General features: G+C 49.7%; 1 protein-coding gene across 1 annotated transcript; it reads left to right on the plus strand.

Moving 5' to 3' along the window:
- Positions 1–2,215: 2,215 nt before the first annotated feature.
- On the plus strand, positions 2,216–12,796 carry RHOU (ras homolog family member U). The gene is made up of 3 exons (XM_060089720.1): positions 2,216–2,651; positions 4,199–4,257; positions 9,790–12,796. The coding sequence occupies exons 1-3, from the start codon at positions 2,399–2,401 to the stop codon at positions 10,243–10,245; spliced, it is 768 nt and encodes a 255-aa protein (XP_059945703.1). The 5' UTR covers positions 2,216–2,398; the 3' UTR covers positions 10,246–12,796.
- Positions 12,797–26,127: the final 13,331 nt, after the last annotated feature.

Raw genomic sequence — 26,127 nt, forward strand, 5'->3', positions numbered from 1 at the left:
TATATATTGTGAAATATTCAAGTGTGTGTGTGTGTGTGTGTGTGTTTTGAGAACACTCAAGATCCACGCTTAGCAGATACAAGCATACAATATTGTTAACTCTAGTCACGTGGGTGTGCATTAGCTCTCCAGAATGTATTTATCTTGCATAACTGAAACTTTGTGTCTCTTGAACACAACCTCCCCCATACCCCTGGCTGCATGCCCTTTGACTACTTTTTCAATTTTGTAACGTGTTTTCTAGAGAAGAATGGAAATGTACTTCACATACAGGTGAACTTGCTGTTTGTGGTACTGCGACAGGTTTGTGTCCTCACAAACACAGGAATTCACATCAATTCTATTTCGTGTGATTTTCTGCAAAAATGTATAGTGCATTTATAATCGTATATCCTGCAGTTAGAGTATATTCCTGAGGGGAGAGAACTTCCATTTTGACCAGGTGTAGGTGAGAGAGCCAACCCCCCTCTAACAATACTATGTGTTTTATGATGGAAAGAATAGCCACAAACTACCGTCTGGCTTCAAGAAGCTATACCTAAACTCTGTGACTGCTTTGCTACTGGAGCCTTCTGGTGCTGGGGAAAGTTCAGATGGATACCAGCAGTATACTGCATAGTAGGTACGTTACTGGCAGCCATTCCTACACCTGGGTGGCTAGAAATAAGGTAACTACACGTGGGAACTGAAAACCACACAGATACATCCCATCAGGGTCAAGGCTCATTCTTTGGGTCAGGGAAGTGCAAGTTTGGCCCCTTAAACTTTGCTCCCTTGTCTCCTTCCTTCCCTCACCTTGGTCCTGGCTCTGTATCCATTAAACGCAATCGAAATGTCTCCCCAACTTTACTTTACTTTGGCTTGATCCTCAGAATGTCCACTGCCACATCAAAGCTTCTCCGTATGAGAAGTTAGAGTTGAAAGAGATAGTGGGATAATTGGTGGTGGTTAAAATATATGATTTTGGAAAATTTACAAAAACATAACCATGTGTTCACACTGCTAGGGCCCCCAGGACCTTGGAGAGGTTCTCTGCAAATGAGGGGCCATGGATTCAAGCCTCCAGCCTCTTGGTAAATCCACCTCTGCATTCCAACTACAGCCACACTTCCAAGGCTGAGTTTATCACTCTGGCTTATTTTTGCTTTCAAGGACACTGGGTAAGAAATCAGGCTCTGGAGCCAGACTACTTGAATCCTGGCACTGCCAATTCCTCGCTTCTGGGACCTCAGCATTTTATCTAATATCTCTGTGCCTCAGATTTTCTCATCCAATACCCATAAGATGGGTATAAGTAATGATAAGATGACAGGAATTATTAGCTCATGCAGAGTGCTTACCAGTGTCTGGCACGTAAGAAAGGATCGATGTTTATTAGCTACTGTAACTTTTATTATTAGTATCACCATTCGTGTTCACAGTATGTGCCTCTTCTCACCACAGGGCAAACCCCGAGGAGCCTTTGTGTCCGGACTAGGCCCAGAAAGGCTTCCCTGTCTTTCCGGATGGATTGCTGGCTAGATATAGGAGGAAGGAGTCACAGATAAACGGATTCCCCCCCCCTCCCACCCCCGCCCATAATACTAACGTCACCACATTACATTTAAGCAAATGAAGGAATTGGGGCTATAAAGACATTTGCTGGTCTGGTTCAGGGCACGCCAAAGAGAAAGTCACACGAGCATTAACAAAGGACCTGACGTTCTTTTGCTCCCAAATGATAGAATACATTACTTTGGAAGAAGAAAAATCACACGACGGGCAGCGGCTAGACCTTAAACTAAAAGTTGGCTGTTAATTCAGCCTCCTTCCGACGACTGTCCCCCAGGCATTTCACTGTGCCCCTCGGGTGCAGCGCTGTGGCCGAGGAGGCCGGGACCGCGTGGAGAAGGGGGCGAAGGGCGCGGGGCCGGGAGGAGCCTGGCCGCCGGCCGCGTGGGCGCAGGAGGCGGGACCGCGGGCCTCTAGGCGGTGGCGTCAGTGTCGGCGCCGGGAGGGGCTGCCCTCTGCCGGCCCGGCTCCTCGGCGCCGCCCCAATCGGGCGTGCGGGGGCCCCCCGGCGGCTGTCTGGGTCCCCCGCCCGCGGCCGCGGTCCCGCCCCCCGCGCGCCCGGCTCCGGCTCGAGCGCAGAGCGCGGCGCGCAGGCGGGGGCGCTGTGGGCCCGGCGCGGGGAACGAACGGCCGCCCCGCCTCCTCCCCGCGCCCGCCCCCAGCGCGCCTGGCCGCCGGGAAGCTGGAGGAGACAGCGCGGGGCCCCGAGCCGCTCGGCCCGCAGTCCTCAGCCGCGGAACGGAGCCGGCGCCGCGCGAGCCCGAGTCCAGCCCGAGCCGCCCAGCCGCCTTTGTCTGCACCGCGCGCCTGGGTCGGGGACAGCTACCCCCGCGGCGGGCGCGGGCCGATGCCCCCGCAGCAGGGGGACCCCGCGTTCCCGGGCCGCTGCGAGGCGCCGCCGGTGCCGCCCCGCCGGGAGCGTGGGGGGCGCGGGCCCGGGGCGCCAGGGAGCCGGGGGCGCGCGGACGGCGCGGAGGGGCGCGGCGTCAAGTGCGTGCTGGTCGGCGACGGCGCGGTGGGCAAGACCAGCCTGGTGGTGAGCTACACCACCAACGGCTACCCCACCGAGTACATCCCCACCGCCTTCGACAACTTCTCAGGTGAGCGGGGCCGGGGGCGGGGGCCTGCGGGGGGCGCGAGGCCGCGGGGACCGGGAGCCCTAACCCGGGCGCGGGGAGCGGCGGTCGCCTCGCCATTCAGGGGCAGATGGTGGGGTCTAACAGGTTGCGCCCAGGTGGCCTGGTCAGTTTCCTGGGTAGAGAAGTTGCGTCAGGTCGACGTTGCTGGCGCTGCTGCCGGGTTTCGTTCGGAAGGTGACGCGCAGGTGCCATTACCTGTGGCCCGAGGGTCCGTCCTTTCCTGTTGGTGGCTCCCCTCCCGAGGGCGTCTCCACTTTAAAGAGCCGCGGAGACGGGGGAAGAGAGGGATTTAGTGGAAATGGCACTAGAAGCACTAGGGAAGGCCGAGGTTTGGATTAAACCTGGAGAGTAAACACAGCTTCTTCCCTCCGAGCCCCATCGCCTCCCCTGCCCCCGCTTCCACCGCCCCCATGGGCTCTGTTTCTGAGTCTTAGTATCTTTTCAGTATCTCTTTAAGCTACTAAAGCTCTTATGTGTACAGTGCTATGTCATTTGGTTTGGTAGCTACCAAGATAAAGGAGTCCTTACTCTTGATTTTTCAAGTCTTTTTGAAATTTAAGAAAAAGTTAAAATCCATGGAAGCTAGGGTGAAACACTTTCTCTGTGTTTTTTTTTTAAAGCGCGCACACACACACACACACACACACACTTACACACAAGCTTCTCGATCTTTTGGAAAGTCATGATGGCAAGGACTTGCTTTCATCCACCTGGAAGGCACCCTAGGTAAAGCAGTGCTGTGCTACTGGGTTTCCCACCTAAAGGATATTGTTTTTTTCCTTTTTTTTCCTCCTCCCAACTGAGTAGTGTAAACATGTATAAACAATTTAGAAAGTTGTATTGAGACAAAATTGAGTACTTCATTCAGATAGAAACCTCAGAGCAGCGCCCTGATGCAGGCCCCTCCCCAGATAACCCCTTCCCAGTGGAAAGGTGGGAATGGTTTTCTTTCCTTTCTTTTCTCTTTTAATCCGCTCTTTGAGCTGACATGGAGAGATAAGCTGTGCCCTCTTTTATAAGCAGGACAATGCGGGCAGCCTGTGTTTGCACGTGTTCTCAAAACAAGCCACACTTTTATGATAAACCCCAAAGTCACCGATCGTTTCCCAAGGGAAAACAGAATTATTTGTGAGATTTTCCACTGACTTAAAGCTGAAAGGTTGGTTCCCACTTAACCCCCCAGTGTTGTTTTTGGGTTTTTTGAAACAAATGTGACAGGAAAATAAATCTTCTGAGGCTGGGAGAAAAGCGCAGGCCCTTCTGGGTACCATCAAAGCTTCTGGCCTCCTGCCTTCTCTGGGGCATGGAGCGAATTGCCCGCCCTGCAGGTTTGGGTGCAAAAATGCCTCACAGGCCTCTTTGTTTTAGGCAAGTCTTGAATTCATTGGGGACCCAGAGTAGGAGCTGAAGGGTTTGGAGTGAGAATGGTCATACAAATTAAAGCTATTATTCTTCTGGAAAAGGTTAAAAGAGACCCCCCTGACAGTCCTTTTGGTCTTATTTTTAAGCTGTGGTTTCTGTGGATGGGCGGCCCGTGAGACTCCAGCTCTGTGACACTGCAGGACAGGTCAGTATCACATCGCTGCTCAGTGCTGGGCGAGGAAAGGGCCTTTTAAAGCCTTTCACCCCCGCCCCAGCTGGGCCATTCTAGAGCCCCACCCCCATGTATGGCCCCTTGCAGAGGGTGGTGGTGGGGACACAGAGCTCCGTGCCAATAAAACAGGGTTTGGCCTGGCTCTGTGTGGGCAGGACAGGGGAAACAGGGTCAAGAGCGGTTCTTATCTTCTGGGAATTTCTGATCTTATTTACTTTCTGGTTTTTATTAAAAATTATCAATGTTGCTTTGTATTCATTTCTCAAAGTAAGTTGGCCGTAGCTTACGATCATTTTATTAAAGGTCAACAAGCCAAATACTTAATAAACTTACTCAAGAAAAAGATGGAGTTCACGTCAGTAAGTGTTAATGTTTCCCTTCCTAAGCATGGTTGGACTTGCTGGGGTTGCTCCCATCCCTTGAAGCAGAGATACAGCGGCCCAGGCTGTCCTGAGCTGGAGGAATGAATGAGCCAGGACTTGATCCTTCCGAATCATGAACATTTATTCCTGTCTTGGCCAGGCACTTGGACAAGACAGCCAGGGAGCTGGTGGGAAGACCTGGTGTGAGGTCCCCTTTGGGGTGTCCCTGAAGAGCTCCAGGGACCCCGGTCCCCCTGAGTGGTGCTCACGTCACTGAGTTCTCACCGTGCTCTGTGAGGGCCCAGGGTGCCGTCTCTTGAGTTTGCCAAAGTGACAGTTACTAAGCATGTAGTCTCTCCAGCACTTGAGAAAGTGCTGGGGTACCTTGTTGGCAGGTAAAAGTGCCCACTTCACTTCTGAGGTGTCACACGACCATATACATTAAAGAAGAAGCTGGCTTTCCAGTGTCCCCAAGAACCTCCTCCAAACCAGGGCTTCTCAGTTACTCACCCACTAGGGACAGCAAATTCAGTCAGGGCTTTGTTTTTCAAACCTCGATGTGACACAAGACTGGGCAGCCTCGATCCCCAGCAGAACGCTGGTTTGGCGGTGGCCACAGTGGCACACGTCATAGCCAAGCCTCTTCTGCTCTGTCCTTACCCTTCCACTGGGGCTTCCCAGTTCCCCCTTTATGGGGAGCAGAAAAAACCAACCGGTCTGCATTTTCTTGCCTGTGGAAAAGAAAAATCAAAGAACACAGGCTCTTCTAATATTTAATCTTTCTGGATGCCCTGCTGCTATTTATAATGGAAGCTTAATTGCTTTGTATAAAGTGAGAATGTTTTTCCTACCTCGGGTCAGATTTTCTGATCTTTAAAATGAAGGTCGGGACTTCCCTGGAGGTCCGGTGGTTGAGACTCCGGGCTTCCAACGTGGGGAGCGTGGGTTCGATCCCTGGTCAGGGAACTAGGATCCTGCATGCCGTACACACGGCCAAAAACTAAAATGAAATGAGGGTCGAGTAGCGCCTCCATAAACAGAGGCCTCCCCGCTGTAGCAAGATGTGGCAGCTGAACAGCCCGAGAATAAGACAGAAGGCAGGAAAACTCAAGACACCAAAGGGTGTGCTTATCTGGGACCCTTTAGGGAGGAGCAGGCAGCCCAGTGCAGGCAGCTGCCCACTGCTGGCTCGCCTGTCAGGTGTTGGTTCTGCTGGCAGACATGGCTTCCTGGGCTGGGGTTCCCTGCCTCATGCCTGCTCGGTGCCTGGCACAGAGTGGGGCTTATTCATGGTTTGTAGAATGGATCAATAAATAAATGGAGGGCTTCCCTGGTGGCGCAGTGGTTGAGAGTCTGCCTGCCGATGCAGGGGACACGGGTTCGTGCCCCAGTCCGGGAAGATCCCACATGCCGCGGAGCTGCTGGGCCCGTGAGCCGTGGCCGCTGAGCCTGCGCGTCCGGAGCCTGTGCTCTACAACGGGAGAGGCCACAACAGTGAGAGGCCCTTGTACCGCCAAAAAATAATAATGAATGAATGAATGAATGAATGAATGAATGGAGTGCTGGGTCCTGGGGGATGCAAGCTTAAGTCATGGGCTTGCTGCTCAACAGACTTACAGTCTACCTGTTAGTAGAACTTGTGAAAGAAACCAGTGAGGTTACAGGAGGAGGACAGCAAAGTCAGCTCAAGGGGCAGGATGGGTAGACCCAGGAGGAAAATCTCTGAGCAATTTTGAAAGAGGAATAGGTCTTTTACCAGGAACACTATGTAGAAATGATCCTGATTATCAGGAAAGAGTTTAATTTTTTCCTTAATAGTGTCTGTTTCAAAGTCAAGGCATCAAGAGAATCATTTTAGACATATTTTCATGAAAAAGTTTCATAATTCGGGAAATGAAAAGGTTTTGGTGCAAGTTGGTAAGCTTTGGTTTATTTGGAAATTATCCTTCTGATCTCCCAGCAGTTATTTTTGTTTGTTTGTTTAATAGATCCATTGTTTTATTTATTTATTTATTTTTGGCTGTGTTGGGTCTTCGTTCCTGGGCGCGGGCTTTCTCCAGTTGCGGCGAGCAGGGGCTACTCTCCGTTGCGGTGCGCGGGCTTCTCATGGCGGTGGCTTCTCTTGTTGCAGAGCACGGGCTTTAGGCACGTGGGCTTCAGTAGCTGTGGCACGTGGGCTCAGTAGTTGTGGCTCATGGGCTCTAGAGCACAGGCTCAGTAGTTGTGGTTCACGGGCTCAGTAGTTGTGGCTCGTGGACTCTAGAGCACAGGCTCAGTAGCTGTGGTGCACGGGCCTAGTTGCTCCGTGGCATGCCGGATCTTCCCGGACCAGGGCTCGAACCTAGGACCCCTGCATTAGCAGGCGGATTCTTAACTACTGTGCCACCAGGGAGGCCCTCCCAGCAGTTTTTTTTGTTGAGATTCACAGTATTTCTTACCTGATTAGTAAGTATGTCTACTGTGTAAGGAATGAGGCCAACCATCTACAGATTTGTAGAAAACCAGCTTCAAAAACTATTTGTGAAAAATACACAGCTGGTGAGATAAAGTCAGTTTTTTCCCTCTCCCCAAGTATCAGTATTTGCTTTGACCATAAGCAAAGCTGGGCAAGGTGGCAGTCCTTTCCTACCCTCCCTACTCCAGATCTGATAAATTACCTTTTAAGGGACTTGATTTGACACGTGCCATAATTCCTTCGTGTTGTCCCAGCCCGTGGCACTGCGCCCACCCCCACAGGCAGTTGTCATGGTAGCTTCCTGAGGACACAGCGACCCGAGCGACCTCCTTTGCCAAGTCCCAGAGAATGTGAGCACCGGTAGCCATCGCCTAGGGACCAAACGCAGGTTTCACATAGCAGCTGAGAGCTGGATAAATAACTAGAAATCGCTTCTTGTGCCTTGGGGTTTTCTTGTTGGGGGCTCAGTGAGCATGTAAGATGTTAAAAGGAGTTTTTAATGCTGTGGAAGTTTCACTGTGATCAATTTCACGCCAGGTGAAATTGACCAGACTGAAATAGAGTGACCAATAGCAGGTGAAAACTCTTCAGCCTTCTGAACCATGAGGCACTTGGGAAACTCTTTATACTTAAAGAAAAAAAGAAATCCGACTGCAGCTTGATCAGCACTGCTGTCCAGCGGCCTGTCAATCCCACCCAGCCCTGCCCTGAATCCCAGGCACATCTCTGGGCCTCAGAACATGTTTCCTTGAGGGTCCATTACAGTTGGCCTTATCACATGTATGTGTGCTGCATTTATTTCAGCAGATAGCTAAGATTTCTGGTCAGCAGGGTTTACTTTCTGCCTTGCTTCCCGAGTCCCTCAGCCAGAACCTCCAGAGGTCTGGGAGCCAGATTGCCAAAGCCCGGTCACAAGGCCTGGGCCTGTGCTCACCTTTCTTTTTATTGGTAACGCAACCCCAGATCCAGGGCCCAGCAGGTGCGATGACTGCCAGCAGCGCGGGCAACGCCTCTGTCCTGTGCTTCTTCCTTGCAGGCCTCTGAGAACAGAGGGAATGTTTCATTAAAAGATCCTCGTGGCTGGGCTGTGGGCCACCTGGATGGGTTTCTGTGTTTCTTCTTTCAGCACAAAGTTGGCACTAAAAAATCCAAGTCTTTTTTTCTTCTTTCTTTCTTTTTAACTTTTGCAAATAGAAGTCGGAGAAGTGGCAGTGACACGGAGAGATGCCGTATTCCTTGCTGAGGAAGGACTTTAATATTGGTTGACTTTAATATTGTTACTTGGTTGTTGCCCCACAAACTGAAATACGGAGCCTCAGATGAGGAAAGTTAACTCAAATAAAAAGATCCAAGCTTCCCTTATCCCTAGAAAAAGGCCACAGATGCAACATAACATGCACGTAAATAATAGTTTGTAAATAATCATATGTGTCAACTGAGCGGCAGAAACTTGGGTGATGTTTACCTTTTCCTTGCTGCTGGGAATCTATTTGTCACCTTACACCTGAGGATGGTTGGCACCCACATATAGAAATTTCAAATAGAAATGAGATGATGTAAATATTTTCCTAGAAGAGAGATGAGTGAAAGCTTTCAGTTAGCTAAATATGGTGCTGCAGGGGACTCTAGGATGTTTGATATAAAGAAACACTGATTTGGAGACAGATGTCCCTACAAGGGCTGAGGCCATGTCTGTCTGTCCCCAGCCAAATCCCCTGGCATCTGGTGTCTGATGCGTGGTGCCTGGAGTCCCACAGGCATCTCTGTTAGTGAGTGGGTGCGGCACGGCCTTCAGCAGCGTGGTGGGTGGTTGGTTTATATAATCAGCTCTAACTTGTTCCATCCAGTTCTCTATCCCTCAGAAGTTGGGTGGGTACACCCTTTCTCTGGTTCTTTATCCTCCCAAAGCATCACGCATGGAGGCCTCTGGGATTCATGGAGAGAAAAGAAGGGGAGGGAAAGTAAGAGAAAAGGAGGGAGGGAGAAAAAGATAAATCGAGAAGAAAGTGTTATATCCAGCAAGTGTGAGACTGTATTCACCACTGTTGTATGTGACATTGAGAGGCACACATTCTCCGGGTCCCTAAAAAGAGTGGCCAAGTCCAGGTCCTCAACTCCAGACCTGTGTCTGATTCCCATGATTCTGCACCACGTGTGCCCTGAATGTGCCCTGGGTGTGCACAGCACAGATGGGATGGAACAGGCATGGCTCATCGCTGCCGTGAGGATGGGCAGGGATGGGTCCTTACAGAGGCGCTGGGTTCACAGACTGGGGTTCCCTGGAGTCAGGGTGGAGCCCCGAGGATCAGCGTGGGTACCGTGTACGTTTTAAGAGCCTGACTAAGTACCAGAGTTGAAGGAGTGGGTCTGAGTTACTCTGCGCTGAAGCCTAGAGGGAGTAAATTTTATTTTGAAAATCCATCTAATTTAAGGACCTTTTCTGTGGTAAATTGCAAGTAGGTCTAGAGCATCAAGGAAAATGTTGAGCGCACATCGGGCAGGTTTCCAGGGGCTGGGAGCATTGCCCCACTTGGCAGCAGGGGCCTTTCGAGGACTCTGGCCCTTCCTTCCATCCCTCATGGGCTTTCTGTTACCTGCCAGACCCTTGCCAGAAAACAGTTCAAACGGTCTTTGTGCTGATGAGAACTGATGTAAAAGATAACGTTTGGGTGCTTGGCTTGCTTGCAGGATGAGTTTGACAAGCTCCGGCCTCTGTGCTACACCAGTGCCGACATCTTCCTCCTGTGCTTCAGTGTCGTGGGCCCCTCCTCCTTCCAGAACGTCAGTGAGAAATGGGTGCCGGAGATTCGGTGCCACTGTCCCAAAGCCCCCATCATCCTCGTGGGGACGCAGTCGGATCTCAGAGAAGACGTCAAAGTCCTCATTGAGCTGGACAAATGCAAAGAGAAACCCGTGCCCGAGGAGGCGGCCAGGTTGTGTGCTGAGGAGATCAAAGCCGCCTCCTACATTGAGTGCTCGGCCTTGACTCAGAAGAACCTCAAAGAGGTCTTTGATGCAGCCATCGTCGCCGGAATCCAGTACTCGGACTCTCAGCAGCAGCCCAAGAAGTCCAAGAGCAGGACTCCGGACAAGATGAAGACCCTGTCCAAGTCGTGGTGGAAGAAGTACTGCTGTTTCGTATGATGCTGGTGGGGCCCCGACGGGCTGTGTTCCGACGAACTCCACACTAGAGGCTATATTAGCTGAAACAACTCCTTTGACCATGTAGAACCTGTATAGAGAATGCGCGTGTATATGGATTATAGGAGGTGCTCCAATGTATGTATCCTTTCTTGCCTTTGACTTTCTCGTTTGTTTGAGCTGAGGGATGAGATACTTATGCAAGAGATTTTTGAAGTAAGTTAAGCATTTGTCATGACTCTGGAAATTTAGAGCTCTAGACCTTTGGATTAATTTATATCTAATATGAAAAGGCACCTCAGATCTGGGCATCCAGAGTGAAATTTTGCCATGAGATAATGCACAGAAGAACAAAGAGGAAATGGCATGGTTAGCCGTCCCTTGATTGAGGGCCAGCTACTGTCAGAGTAACTCTTAGCTTTGAAACCTCACACTATTTACCCCCCCCCTTTTTTTTTTTGCGGTACACGGGCCTCTCACTGTTGTGGCCTCTCCCGTTGCGGAGCACAGGCTCCGGACGCTCAGGCTCAGCGGCCATGGCTCACGGGCCCAGCCGCTCTGCGGCACGTGGGATCCTCCCAGACCGGGGCACGAACCCATGTCCCCTGCATTGGCAGGCGGACTCTCAACCACTGCGCCACCAGGGAAGCCCCCTCCCCTTTTTTTAAGGAGCAAAAATCTGAGAAAAAAAAGAGAGAGACCTCTGCCTATGAAACCTCAAATCTGTCACTTTGGTTGTATTCTTATACCTGGTTGCTTAAGATTTAAAAGCAACCAACAAAAAAACATGCCACTAACTATGGTGCTGTGTAGACCAAAAAGGAAAAGTTGTTGATGGGAGTTTTTCATCCTGAGACCGTATCAACAGCCAAAATGCCATGAGGAGTGTAGCAAGCGTTAGCTCTGTTTTCTTTAGGGAGTGATTCACGTTGAGATCAGAGCATGGTATTTGCTGTCATACACATGAACCTCTGTGATGGCAGCACTCAGGAGACTTGTCGGGGTTGTTTCTAACCTTCTAGGCTTCCCTGGCCCCATCTGCAGGGGTCGTGAACCCTCTTGCAAGGCCTGTAGCAGGCAGATGTTTGGGGGACACAAAGTGTCCTTTTTTTCCTTAAGTCAGCGTAAAGGTACTTTGTGTACGCACGCAAACACGGATGTATACGTGGCCATTCTTGCTCCTGGTTCAGACTTTTAAACAGTTAATGGAAAAAATGTGGCCCCAGAAACAGCTGTGAGGGAAGCCTGGCTTCCTCTTTTAACACTTTTTGGAACAGATCTCTTTTTGATGATGCCTTGAGATGTGATTCTAGGTATATCTTCACACATTTTGGAACCCATGTTAAAACAAAACATGAGCATCTCTTAGAACCTATTTTAATGTGAATGTCTCTTGAAACCTATTAAAACAGCCAGTGAAATCCACACATGCCTTTCAGGGAGCTGGTGATAGACACAGCGCCTCGTGTGGGATTGGTGGTGGCAGGGACCACAGCACCCTTTCTCAACTGTCTCCTCACTGTGGAACAGTCAGAAAACCACAGATTTGTGACATGTTTGTGTTCTTCCAGGTGGCGGTTTTTAGGGCTTCATGTTCTGGAGGGGAAAAGTGCCAAAAGTGCCAGAGAGCAGTTTTACTCTGGGATGGGGCTGCTTCTGAGATGCCGAGAAGTAGCTGAATGCATCAGATTGTGACGTCAGGCTTGCAGTGGTGATGCACATCTACCAAAATCAGTCAGTAACTGGGGAAATCCCTGTAGCGCCAGCAGGTAGAAGAGTTTATCTTTCTGTGGGTCTTGCCCTTTTTATGTTAAAAAAAAAAATCCAATTTGTGTTTCTTTTTAGAGAAAGTAAATGATCAGGCTATACTTTAGGTTAGAGGCTTTTATTTCTATTAGTAAATAAAATTAACTAATTTCCTTGTTTAAAAACTGAAAAACATGCTGTTTACTATTTATTTTTCAATACATTGAAATTGATATCATTGCTTCCTGAAGCGTTTAGTTACATCCTGAGTGAATAAAATTACTTCATTTGTGGAAATGCCCCAAACGGACCTAATGAAATGCGTTCGAAGCTTGGTGCCTGGCTCACCTACCCGTGAGCTTCCCAGACGGGGCTCTGCCTGCCCTGGTGTGGAGCGGGTGAGGAAGGGTTATTTGACTGGCAAGTGATTTCAAACAGTATTTTTATAGTAAAGCAAATGTCATGGAGTAAAATGCAACTTAATTTTTAAGACTGAACACAAAACTTGAAAGAAATGTTATGCCTGTGACAGCATATGGGGCTCTTCTTGGTCCCCCGGTGGAGGAGGGAACCTTTGCCACCCTCTGCCTTTAGGGCCAGTGGTTGGTGAGGAACACCTCTGTGGTCCAGTTCCAGAGCTTTACTCGTGTTTCATTTTCAGCCCTGCTTGATGCAGCCGGTACTATTAGTGCTAAAAATCTAGAAGGTTGACACTGAAATGCAACAGGTTTTAATATGTTGCCAAATTTATAGAAGAGTAAATGCACAATTGTACTCGAGGTTTTCCTCCATTTTTACTTCTTGGGGAAAATAAAGATTTGGGCAGAAAAGTTTTTAAAAGTATGTGCTTGAGTTAAATATAAATTTGATTCATTTCAAAGCTCAGATGTTGTTAAACTTACAGCTTGGTATCGAGGAGGACGTTTTATCAGAGTTGTGCTAGCATAAGTCCTGCGGTGTAGGTCAGTCATAACTTAACAATACAGGGTCCTCTACAACTGTCATCTCTTTTCACCATGTGTGTAGAAATGAACCTTTTGTAATGTTGATCTCTGTGCTTGACACACTTATGAGAAACCACCCAGCTCTTACACAAGCCCAGAGGAGGGCAGGTCTTCTCCCCAGTTTTCTAAAAGGAACAGCAGGTGCAAAGGCCCTGAGGCAGGTTACCTGGTGCCTTACCAAGTCATACTTTTCTGTTTTTCCATCATGTGGCACGCGGGATCTTAGTTCCCCAACCAGGGATCAAACCCACACCCCCTCCAATAGAAGTGCAGAGTCTTAACCACTGGACCACCGGGGAAGTTCCCATACTTTTCTGTTTTTAAGCGTAAATGATGTTGAGCAGAATGCTCTCCTTGAAGATGCTCTCCAGGAGGTGGTAGGAGATAAATTCTGACCTGTGGCTCTAACGGCACCTGCGTTTTCTACCAAAGAATTTCTTTGGGAGTGAAGAGAAGTTCAGGGGTGTGGAGAAGCAGGCCCCTGAGGTGTGGTGGGAATGCATCTGTTCAGGGTGGGGTTTGAGAATTCCGGGTTCCGTCTGAGATGAGCACCCTCTGGGTCTGTGTCTGTGATGGGCTGTGTGCTGACCTCCCTGTCTGTTCTAGGAGCCCATGTCCAGGCCCAGAGCAGCACTGAGCATGGGGTGACACTGAGGTCACAGATAGGCCTGGGTTTCCTCCTGTGGGGACAGGGCTGCCCTTCTCACCGGGCCGTTGGTGTCCTGGGTGAGAGCACAGGTGCACACATGGGGTAAATGTCTGCAGTGACCATGGGAGGAACCTGGGCTCCACCAGCTTCACAGTGAAGGCCAGCAGGGTTCTCTGTCTGCAGCGGGTGGACAGCCTTCCTGGTCCTCTAGCGAAGGACAGGCGTGTCTCCTTCCTTCCCCACATTACCTCCCATGTCAAGGCTACGACTCTTTTGTATCCACTGACCAGTCAACCACAATGGACTGGAAAACTGGGCACAGAGCAACTCGAACCACTGCCCAGCTGTGTGTGTCCTGGAGTGCCGAAAGCCAGCCAGCCAGCCTCCTGGCCCCCACTGGCCTCTGAGAGCAGCCTGACCCTTGCCCAGAGGCACCTGGAAGTTTCTCCTCACCCGGGCCCAGTCTCACCTCCTTTATCTGGGTCAGGCCTTCCCCGGGGTACAAGGACAGAGCTCCCAGTCCCTTTAGAGGAGTTCGGGGCGTCTTCACAGAGATGTTCACGTGACCTGAAAGGAGATGAGGGGAGAAAAGTTTTCTAAAAGGAATAGCAGGTGCAAAGACCCTGGGGCAGAGGAATGTCTGGCATGTGCTGGAGGCAGGTGTGGGTGTGGACAGGACAGAAGGAGTGCAGCGGGGGTGGGGGTGGGGTGTCAGGGAGGGGAGGCGGAGAGGGGAGGGGGAGGGGAGAGGTTAGGAGGAAGCTATGACATCAGGGAGAGCCAATGGGCTGGGGGAGGGGGGGAGGGCTGAGCCCAGCAGGCAGGCTGTTTGGGCCTGAATCCTGGCTCTGCCGCTTACTGGTTGTGTTTCCTTAAGCAGCTTAACCTCTCTGTGGCTAAACTTTGGAATCTGCAAAGGGGATAAGCATGGCACCTGCCCCAGTGGGCCCACGGAGTTATGAGTATGAAGTGCTGGTGTCCTGTAAGCCTCAGGAAACGTCCATTCTGACCGGACTTCTTGGTAACGTCTTCCTGGCAGGGCGCCCAGTTGATCAACTTACAACTGGCCCCTGAAGGCTTTCATCTTCATCTTTGTTAAATTTTATGAGGCTTACACCTTTTATGCTTAATAGCACATTCCTTTTTCAGTTTCCACTCGTTTTTATAGAAGGGAGAAATCCTTCAATTATGCCAGGCATGGCATGGGCCAAGGGGGTGAGGGGTGTGCGTGCCAACTCCTCACCTCTGGCTGGAAGATGGGAAGACTGAGACTGAGCACTGAGGCGGCCTGGAGTGTTGGGCGTTGGGCGAGGCTGCAGGTGAGTGGGGGGCCCGGGGCCCTGCATTCCTGCCAGGGCTGGGCCTCCCTCCACCTACTTCACACGGGGAGGCCTTGCTCAGCCGAGTGCACTCTCGCTTTTGTGAACTGGAGCCATTTTTAGAACCCCTGTTTATCAGAGTCACCAATTGCAACGTCTCCTGTCACCCCAGGCAGCACCCACCCCTAACAGTAAAACCAGGGTCTGCGCATGACAGAGGCGTGTGGGTGGGGTCGACGCTCATCCCTAAAAGGAGACACATTTCTGGGCAGCATCTCTGCTCCGTCCCTCCTAATGTCCCACGTGCACTTCAGAGCTAACTTGCTGTGTTAGTTTCCTGTCACTGCTATAGCGAAAGACTGTAAACTTAGTGCCTTAGAATGACACAGATTTCTCACTATGGTTCTGGAGGTGAAATTCTGAAACGGGTCTCCCAGGCTGAAGTCAAGGTGTGGCTGGGGCCGAGTTCCTCTGTGGAGGCCCTGGGGACCCATCCTCTCGCCTCTCGCAGCTCTGGGCTCTCCTTGGCTTGGGGGCTTCCTCCACCTTCGAAGCAGTGATGGGCTATTAAGTCTTCCTCCAGTGGAATCCCGTTGACACTGACCCTCCTACCTCCTCTTCCACATCTCAGGGCCCTTATTTTGGTATCAGGCTGACCCAGAGGGTCCAGGGTGATCTCGTCTCAGGGTCAGGGGATGGGAGATACCAATTCCATCTGCATCCTTAAACCCCCTTTGCTGTGTAATCCACGTGGTCACAGGAGCCAAGGCTTAGGGGGTGGACATCTCTGGAGGCCATTCTGCTGACCACACTCATCTCCCGGAGGTCGGCTCACAGCTCCCCAACACCCCTCCTTTGTGTGCCCCCGCGCTCACAATCCACCGCCATGGACGCCCACTGTCCAGACTAGAAATCCGTCATCAGCCCAGACTCCCTTTCCTGCACGTTCACATCTGATTGGCCACCAGGTCCTATCTGTTGGGCGTCATCCTCATCATCCTCCTGTTTCTGCCGCAAGGGTCCTGTCTCCTCCTCCAGCCTGGCTTGTCCGGCCTCTCTCCATGGCACCCGCAGGCCAGCAGGATTCCCCCCTCCCTTTTTAAAAAAATTAATTAATTTATTTTATTTTTATTTTTGGCTGCGTTGGGTCTTCGTTGCTGTGCGCAACGAAGGATTTCTCTAGTTGCAGCGAGTGGGGGCTACACTTCGTTGTGGTGCGCGGGCTTCTCATTGCAGTGGCTTCTCTTGTGGAGCATGGGCTCTAGGCACCGCGGGCTTCAGTAGCTGTGGCACGTGGGCTCAGTAGTTGTGGCATGCGAGCTCAGTAGTTGTGACTTGCAGGCTCTAGAGCACATGCTCAGTAGTTGTGGTGCACGGGCTTCAGTAGTTGTGGCACACAGGCTTAGTAGTTGTGGCTCGCGCACTCTAGAGCACAGGTTCAGTAGTTGTGGTGCACGGGCTTAGTTGCTCTGCGGCATGTGGGATCTTCCCGGACCAGGGCTCGAACCCATGTCCCCTGCATTGGCAGGCAGATTCTTAACCACTGCGCCACCAGCGAAGTCCTTTTTCCCCCTTTTTTAAATAAGCAAATCTTTTCATGACGCGTCATTTCTAAGAAATGTTCGGTGGTTCTCCATTGCCTATAGCACTGATCTCCAAACATTTTATTATGCCTCCAAATTTTGCAGACCGCACACGATAATAGTTGTACTTTTACTATTTCTACCAAAATGATAAAAAGCCCATGTCATTATAGTTTTCAAAGCCTCTGTGAATTCAAAAATGATTTTCATTTGATTTTATGTCTGGTAATACTTTCAGCTGATACTAAGTTAATCACAGAAGCATCGATATGTAATTGCAAAGCAGTTCATATGTGTGCAACGTTATTCTGCATGCAAGGCTCCGTGTACCTGTGGATCCTCCCATCCCATCATTAACGCCATAGCTTCTCCGGGCTTTGTGGCCCTCAGGTGGGGAACCACAGGTCTGCAAAGATTCTCCTGCTCTGGCTCTCACCTCCTGTCCACTTTGTGTGTCCTGCCCCTGCCCTACCTGGTTCACATCCTGGGGCCCCTGGATGAGCCCTGCACTCTCCTCTGCCTGGACTCTGGTGCACTTCACTCCCAGGGTGTGGAAGCCCCCTCGCACGTGTCTGCACAACCAGCCCCTCCTTGGTCTCAGGATTAATGCCACGTTCTCTGATGAGTATTCTGATGCCCCCTGCAATCTTGCTTCTACTCTCTCATGGCAAAGAGAGCACACTTTTTCTAAAAAACAGTAATTACAGCTTGTTCCAGCCTTCTCTGCCCCCTAACTCCGGAGAGGGTGCCCTTCACCTGCTTTTACTACTCAGGAGAGGGCCCAGGACACTGGCCACGTGGCTATTCTTCCTCCTTTGCCTTCTTCTCTCTGCTCATTTGCACACGGATAACAACTGCTTTCCTTCTGCTGAACGCAGTCACAAGAGTAAGACAAAACCAGGGCTTCCCTGGTGGCGCAGTGGTTGAGAGTCCGCCTGCTAATGCAGGGGACACGGGTTCGTGCCCCGGTCCGGGAAGATCCCACATGCTGCGGAGCGGCTGGGCCCGTGAGCCATGGCCGCTGAGCCTGCGCATCCGGAGCCTGTGCTCCGCAACGGGAGAGGCCACAGCAGTGAGAGGCCTGTGTACCGCAAAAAAAAAAAAAAAGAGTAAGACAAAACCAAAACCCAATAAAGGACAGTCGTATGTGTGTGTGTGTGTGTGTGTGTGTGTGTGTGTGTGTGTGTGTTCAGGTGTTAGGGACGCTATGATCTCCTGTCACTGATAGTTGAAGGCCAAGGTGAAGATGGTCCCCAAGGATGTGAAGGGCAGGGCCTTCAGGGTGTCGCCTTCACACAGAAGTGAATTATTAGGTGAACACAAAGTGAAACTAAGCAGAGAGACCAGCTCCAAGGCCAGCAGAGCTCGGGGACCACCTGCTTGAACTCACAGCCACGTGGAGAGGGTTCCGGGCAGGTTCGGTCGCAGTCTTGGTCAGAGATGGGCAATGTGGGCAGCACCCTCCTTGGCTTCACTGGCTGACCAGGGATAGACATGCCAGGTTCTCCCCAGTGGGGTGAGAGCTGCTGGGGGGAGCAGTCATTGACTGTGAATATTTCTGGTCCCATTGACAAAAGCATCTCTATTGGGAAATGGATGAAATCTTGTCCTTTCTTGATATCATTAAACGTCTCCCCTTATTCTTCAGGACACCACAAGCAGCTTTACTGTGACCTGGCATCTCAGGGAGGTCTCCAAAGTGGGGAACTGTACCCATCATGCCAACTGCCAAGTTTCCCTTCCCAAGACCCTAGTAGAGTGACTTCTGACCTGAATTGGGGAGAAAACGTACTATAAATGCTGATGTAAATATTTTACATCTTTGCCTGGTTTTACAGAAGGTGCAGGAACATTCTCCACAGGGCCGTTTCTAGCATTTCCTCTCAATCAAACAGTTGGACGTGTAACATTCATTTAGCAGCTGGTGGTGTCGCTACGGAAAGCATCCCCGAGGGCATGTATTCTTCTTGTCCTGCTGCTTCGGAGCCTTTAAACTTCTGGCACAAAGAGAACTTAGATGCTCGCATGGACCCCTCAGCACATGAGTGTCCTAGTAGCATGTGCATCAGTCACACTTTGCTGTGTGCTGGGTAACGGTCGGTTCAGGTTTTAACTTTAAGGCGAGAACCAATATCGTACCTGGCTGTTGGAAGGAGACTGTGGTGCTTTGGAAGCTAATGTCACACCTGATGTCCTACCACGGAAATCAGGAAGCCTGATGCTATTTGATTTAGACTTCACCAGACTCTGCTGGCTGGGCCCGGGTTCCAGTTCGAGTTGACTCAAATATCCAGAGAGGCACTTGTTAGGAATCTAGAACTCTGCTGTCTAAAATGTCACCAACCATAACAATGACAACGGAAACAGTTTGGCTTGGATTTATTCATCAGAGGTTTAATTGGTAAAAATCACACACACAATCACTCAGAACCCCCAGACTGCCCCCTCCACTCCGATCCTCTCTCCAGCCCCCATCCCTTCCCTCTCCCTGTCTTCCTGGTTTCCTGCTTTTCATTCTGGATGAAATCTCAGGCCAGACCACAGAGGCAGGAGGGCTGTACACGGGCTTGTATTACTCATTAGTGATGGAAACCAGACCCGGCCACTGATAAGTGGGTTTTCAAAGCATTTATTTGATCAACACAATTTACCTCCTTTGTCACTTTATTTCAGGATCTGAGGGAGGAGGATGGGTGAGGCGGGACTGCCTTTGGGACAACCTCCCGTGATCGTTAAGACTGGTCCTCACCCAGGTTAGATAGTCTCTGTGTCAGCAGGAGCCAGGCCCTCGTCTGCAGCACCTCACCTTAGCTCCCCCCAGATCATCGGTGCTGCTGCACGGCAAGTGTGTCTATTTCAAATGGAAAGAGTAGAAGGGGGTCAATTACTGATTAGCTAAACAACCATTTAGGTGAAACAATTGAATTTTTTCTTGTAAAATGTTGATAGAGGAGACCAGGGAACAGAGAGGTTTGATAAGAGGAGAAAATGTTTCGGAAATATCATAATATCTGAAATTTATGAAGCACATTCATTTCCTGAGCATGAAGAATGTTTTACTTATTTCTGTAACCTGTCTACATCTTCTCTTGATCAAGCTATGATATAAATGAATGCATACATACAATGTCTCTCCTAACTTCACACCACCCATGATAGTCACGTATTAGATTGGTTGCTATTATTTTTATATTTTTTTTTATTAAAAAAATAATTATTGGAGTATAGTTGATTTAAAATGTTGTGTTAGTTTCTGCTGTACAGCAAAGTGATTCAGTTATACATATGTATGTATCCAGTCTTTTTTAAGTTCTTTTCCCATATAGGTCATTACAGAGTATTGAGTAGAGTTCCCTATGCTGTACAGTAGGTCCTTATTTGTTATCCATTTTATATACAATAGTGTATATATGTCAATTCCAATCTCCCAATTTATCCCTCCCCCCCTTCTCCCTTGGTAACCATCAGTTTGTTTTCTACATCTGTGACTCTATTTCTGTTTTGTAAATAGGTTCATTTGTACCATTTTTTTTAGATTCCACATATAAGCAATATCATGATATTTGTCTTTCTCTGTCTGACTTACTTCACTCAGTATGACAGTCTCTGGGTCCATCCATGTTGCTGCAAATGGCAGTATTCCATTGTATATATGCACCACATCTTCTTTACCCATTCCTCTGTTGATGGACATTTAGGTTGCTTCCATGTCCTGGCTATTATTGTAAATAGTGCTGCAATGAACATTGGGGTGCATGTATTTTTTCAAATTATGGTTTTCTCTGGATATATGCTCAGGAGTGGGATTGCTGGATCATATGGTAGTTCTATTTTTTAGTTTTTTAAGGAACCTCCATACTGTTCTCCCTAGTGGCTGCACCAATTTACACTCCCACCAACAGTGGAGTGTTCTGGTTGCTACTATTTTTAGAGAAAGAAACAAAAAGACTAATTTTCTAAGGAAGGGACTGCATGAGTTAGTGGTAGAACCGTTACTCAGCAAGGGTATTTTAAGCCTGAGTTTCCTTTTTCCCTTTCTGCCCTTGTATAGAAGATATAGAGGGGCCTTTAAAAACCCCAGTAGGGATGTACTAATTCAAGGATCTATTTCTGTATAACAAGCTACCCCCTCACTTGGCTTAGGGGCTTCAAACAATAGCTGCTTATTTGTTCTTGGGATCCAGTGGGTTGACTGGGCACAGCTGGGCAGTTCTGCTGGGGTCACGTGCAGTTGTGACCTCCCCCGGGGAGATGGTCTAAATAACCCCTGGGTCTCTCTGTGCCCTCCCATCTTCCAGCCCGAGTTACTTTGCAGTGTGGAGACTGACTTCCACAAATGAGTGTGCAAGGGTTTATCAAGCTTGTTTGTACTGTGCTTGTTAATGTCCATGGGTCCAAGCAAGTCCCAAGGCCAAGTCCAGAGACAATGCGGGTGGGAGGGGCAGAGGTTGCACAAGTACAAGACCACCGGGAGGGGGTTTCCTTGGGGCCCACCGGGTGGACTGATGTGGGAAAAGGAGGCTCTGAGGCTGCCAGGGCTGGTACAGCCCATCACTCATGTCTATCCTGGGTGAAGTGTGGTGGAGAATCCAGCTGGTCTGGCAGCTAGGACTTCTGCTGATAAAAGGTGTACTTGTCACCCATGTTGTTTTCATTGGGCTCAATTCAAATGGGTGACACAGTATGTTGCCTTAACTCTACACTGAATCTTCCTCCTCTGGGGGGAGAACACCTGCTTAAAATGGGTGAACATTGGCCCCTGGCCGAGTGTGCAGACAGCTGGATGAGAGAGAGTGTGGATGTTTCCACTGTTTCCATCTGCCCCCTTTTCCAGCCAAAGTGACAGATTTCAGCTGCATTGGGACAAGTAGAATAATGTAGAGCACAGGGTAAATGAAGCCCTTTAAAAACCTCATATTAAGACTATCTCTATGGGGGGACTTCCCTGGTGGCACAGTGGATAAGATTCTTCGCTCCCAATGCAGGGGGCCCAGGTTCGATCCCTGGTCAGGGAACTAGATCCCACATGCACGCCACAAGTAAGAGTTCACATGCCACAACGAAGGAGCCCGCCTGCCGCAACTAAGACCCCGGGCAATAACACCAACAAGAAGAACCTATCACCATGATGAGCATGATTGACAGTAGTAGATTCCAGACAGAACTGAGACCACCCTGTCCCCTGTCCCAGGGCAGCAGGGCTGGCTTCCGGGTGAGCTGCTCCCCTCCCTCCCTCCCCACAGTGCCGTCATCAGTGGTTGTGCCTGTGGTCCTGTGTGGGACCCTCTGATCTGACTGTCTATCGTTATTCTCCTGCCATGCCCTGTCCACACTTCTGAGACATTAGTTTGCTTTTCCCTCGTGAGCAGTTCATAATATGCCCCCATTTGGGGTTAAAAGGCGAGCGAAGCCCTGGGGGAGGGGCCGTGGCAGTGCCATTGGAGGGGCTGCAGGGCACAGAGCCAGGGCCGGGGCTGGGGGTTGGAGCAATGCCCAGTGTGACCAGGCTTCCTGGGGCCTCGTCCTGCCTTGGCCGCTGACCAGCTCTTGATGTTTAATTTCTCTGAGCTTTCATTTCTTCAACTTCACCAGGAACTGAAGCTATGGAATCTCCATTGTCCCTTTTCTGTATAATTTTAAGATAATCACACTCCTTTTCAGCCTTGATCTCCATAGGCTTAAGAGTTGTCATCTTAAGCAAAATCAGTGTCAAGAAATCATTAATTGTCACCAAACTCCAAGTACAGAAAATGATGTCTTAAGATTGTTGGGATCAGCAGGCCAGGTGCTGGTGGGCAGAGACCTTCTGCACAGAGACTTGCAGGGAAGAGGCAGCTGTGCTTCTTACGAGCACAGCAGGCTGAGTCCTGGGGAAATACAAGTTTTCCCAGGAAGACAGAAAATCTCTCACTTTCTGAGGCATGAGCTGGTCAGTGAGTTAATCTTCACTAATCAAAACTTGTGAAAAGGTAAAGGAAAAAAAGGAAAAAAAAAGAAAAGGGAGAAGATTCAAATAGTACAAAATAGAGAAAATGATGAAGTTAACTAAAGTGAACTTACGCCATGAGGGTTTGTTGGTTGTTCTCTCCAACAAGAAAAGAATTTCTCAGGCACCCGTCTGTGCCACCCACGTGACGCCGAGCGCACAAAATCCTTGCCCTTTAAGAACTCAGTCTGCTGGACTCGGAAAGTCATGTAGAGAGAAATATGCTCCCTCTTTGATCTGTTCTCGCTGAGATTTCCCAAGTTAATTAGTCTCTCTTGGGGAGACGGAGTTATCTTTTATTGACTCAATAACGATTAACTTTTAACAGCTAACCATGGCTTTCAACCACAAATATGCTATAATTTAAACAATATCATCATGTCCTTAATGGACAAAGATGGGAAAGTCCTTAAGGACTTATTACTCGTGGACCTTTATCCCCAAAGGCTGTGTTGAGCGTAGGTCTGCCAGGCCTCCAAGAGTGTCAGGATTTAATGTGTAATGAGGACTGGCGGTCATCCTGCACTGTGGCTGTGACCACGGTGCCCCAGGGGGTAGGGGACAGGTGATGGGAACTGTGTGCTGAGGGAGAACTTACCTTCGGAACCTACTGTTAACAACTGTTTATTTTAATACTTTTTGAATCATAAAATTAAAATATTCCCTGTGCTCTACAGTAGGACCTTGTTGTTTATCTATTCTCTGTATAATAGCTTACGTCTGCCAACCCTAACCTCCCACTCCATCCCTCCCCCACCTCAACTCCTTTTCAATCTCCAACCATAATGGAAAAGAATATAGCAAAAAGAATATATATATATATATATACACACATAACTGAGTCACTTTTGCTGTACAGCAGAAATTAACACAACATAGTAAATCAACTATACTTCAATTAAAAAAATAAAAATTAAAAAAGATTCTTGTTATAGGAATATTGGAAAAACTAGAAAGGAGAAACACAGTCACGGTTCCACCCCCCAGTATTTTGGCACTTTTATTCCAGCCTTTTCTCTCATGCACTGCACTTTCTCCTCATTGTGTGTCCTTGTCCCTGACGCATCATCAGGCATTTCTGTCTGCCTTACCAGAGACAGCCGGTCGGCCTGCCCTTATGGCTTTGAACCGACCAGCTTAAACTCCATTCCTACATTGATAGGAGGTGGGGAAACTCCTCGGGGCCTCTGCCTCGGAGGGCTCACTTCTGCTGAAATGTCAGTTTTGAGTTTTGTCTTGTGAATGTTCTTTAATCTTTCACACTAGTTTGATCCAGGCGAGGGATACACACAGCCCCCTCAGTTTCCTCTGTATGTGAACATCCTGCTGGCTGTCAAGCCCATCCGTGCTGGGGCCCTGGGATTTCTCACCTAAGCTGCGCCCCCTGATAGGAGGGGTTCTCCACACCTGCCTGAGCCCCCTGCTCCCTTGTTCATGACAGGTGTCGATCGTACTGTACAAACCATTGGCAAGCATCCGATGTTTTATCTCCATTCTCAGGCACCATGACAAGGAAGTTCACGTCCAGGCTGGCTCAGCACAGACGCTGGAGAGCCTACATTGCCCCGAGGGTGGCTGGCTTTCCGGAGACTCCTTTCCAGGCTGAGCTTCCTCTGGGCGCCGGTCACAGAGAGGACAAGAGAGCCCCCCGGATGCAGACAGAACACACATTTGGGAAGAGCTGTTGTTACCCTCCCCTGCCCCACCCCCAAGGCTCTGTGACTTCTTAGATGTGGTCCTGCTGAGAACAAAACACAGCCTTGATTCTGTGTGGAGCTGGCAAGTTATTCAGGAAGTACAGATTTTCCAAGAACCAAGAAAATTTTGTGACTGCCGTGTGGCCTGGCTGCCTGGGGGGAGCAGCAGTCAGTGCTCCAGTCCTGGAGATCTGGATGGCTGGATGCAGAACATCCTGTAACAGCTGAGGGTGGGCAGCTGAGTGGGCAGCTGGTGGGCACACCACAGTCTGCTGGGCAGCAGTGGGCAGCACAGGCGTCAGCAAAGAGCATCTCTATTGGTCTGTCAAATTGTGGGATGATTCGGGCCCGACTTTTTCTGCAGATACGTTGAAGAGGGATGTGCCAGCCGGGAGGTGGGTGTCTCTGCAGGTTTACAAGATCAGAAGGCGATGCGGCCGTGTGATGCCCACAGAGGCCACACGTGATGCATCCCATGGTGGCCCCGCTAGGGACGTGCAGTCGTTGAAGTGACAGGTTCAAGTCTGTGACTCGATCAATGTGCAATAGTCTCGTACGGAAATTGCTCACTTCCAAATTGGTTTTGAGAAGGTGGTGGGGGGAGGGGTAAATTAAGAGTTTGGGATTAATATACACACATGACTATATATAAAATAGATAAGCAACAAGGGCCTGCTGTACAGCACAGGGAGCTCTAGTCAATACTCTGTAATAACCTGTATGGGAAAAGAATCTGAAAAAGAAAAGATATATATATATATGTGTATGTATAACTGAATCACTTTGCTGTACACCTGAAACTAACACAACATTGTAACTCAATGATACTCTGATATAAAATAACAATTTAAAAAACAAGCAAACAAAAATACAAAAATTGGTTTTGGTTTAACTGAAGGAGAAGGCCTTGTTCCCACTGTTCTGAGATTTGATTAAGCATCTGAAGAGCCACAGTGTAGCAGGCTTAGAGGTCAGACAGCCCAGCTCCGAAGTCCGGGGCTCTGCCCTCCATAACTGCAGAACCATAAGTGCTACCTTTCTCTGCCTTAGTTTCTTCAGTTAAGAAAAAAAATCCTCTGGACTTCCCTGGTAGCGCAGTGCTTAAGAATCCGCCTGCCACTGCAGGGGACATGGGTTTGAGCCCTGGGCCGGGAAGATCCCAGATGCCGTGGAGCAACTAAGCCCATGAACCACAACTACCAAAGCCCATGCACCTAGAGCCCGCGCACCTCAACGAAGAGTAGCCCCCAATCGCCACAACTAGAGAAAGCCCACGCGCAGCAACTAAGACCCAACGCAGCCAAAAAAAAAAAAAAAAGAAAAAAGAAAAAAATCCTCCTTCCAAGGACAGCTTTGAGAATAAAACAAAGTAGAGAATGAGTAAGGAGTTTTTGATAAGAAAATCTCTCGTGCTTGCTGATGTCTGATGTGGTTACCAGCCCTCTGAAAACTTACCAGGTATTGGGGATTCAGGGGCCCAGAGCTGGCTGGAGATGGTCCTGGATTTGGTCCAGCTTGCTTTAGGATCCTAGCCAGCTGTGGATGTGATCGCCAGGTGAAGTGCAGTGGAAGCTTGGGTAGAGACACTGCCAGCTCCTCAGGGAGCCAGGTCTTAAACAGGATCCGTGTGGTTGTTGGATGCCCTTTCTTTTCTCTCTCTGTGTCGTTCAGGTCCTCCGGGAAGCAGACCATGATATGGGGTTGAGGGTGTGAGAAGTTTATCGGGGGAGTGACGTCTGTGGCAGATGGAGGGGAGGAAGCAGGCTGGACTGGGTGCCCACAGACAGAGATGTAGGTGGGACAGTCTTAGTCAATCCAAGGGGAAGCCCTGGGCCCCCGGTGCCCTTCAGAGTAGCCCCACCTTGGGCAGGCGTAGCTGGGCCCTGGGACCCTCCCTGCTC

This window comes from Mesoplodon densirostris, chromosome 1 (assembly GCF_025265405.1).
Source record: "Mesoplodon densirostris isolate mMesDen1 chromosome 1, mMesDen1 primary haplotype, whole genome shotgun sequence".
NCBI classification, from domain to species: domain Eukaryota; kingdom Metazoa; phylum Chordata; class Mammalia; order Artiodactyla; family Ziphiidae; genus Mesoplodon; species Mesoplodon densirostris.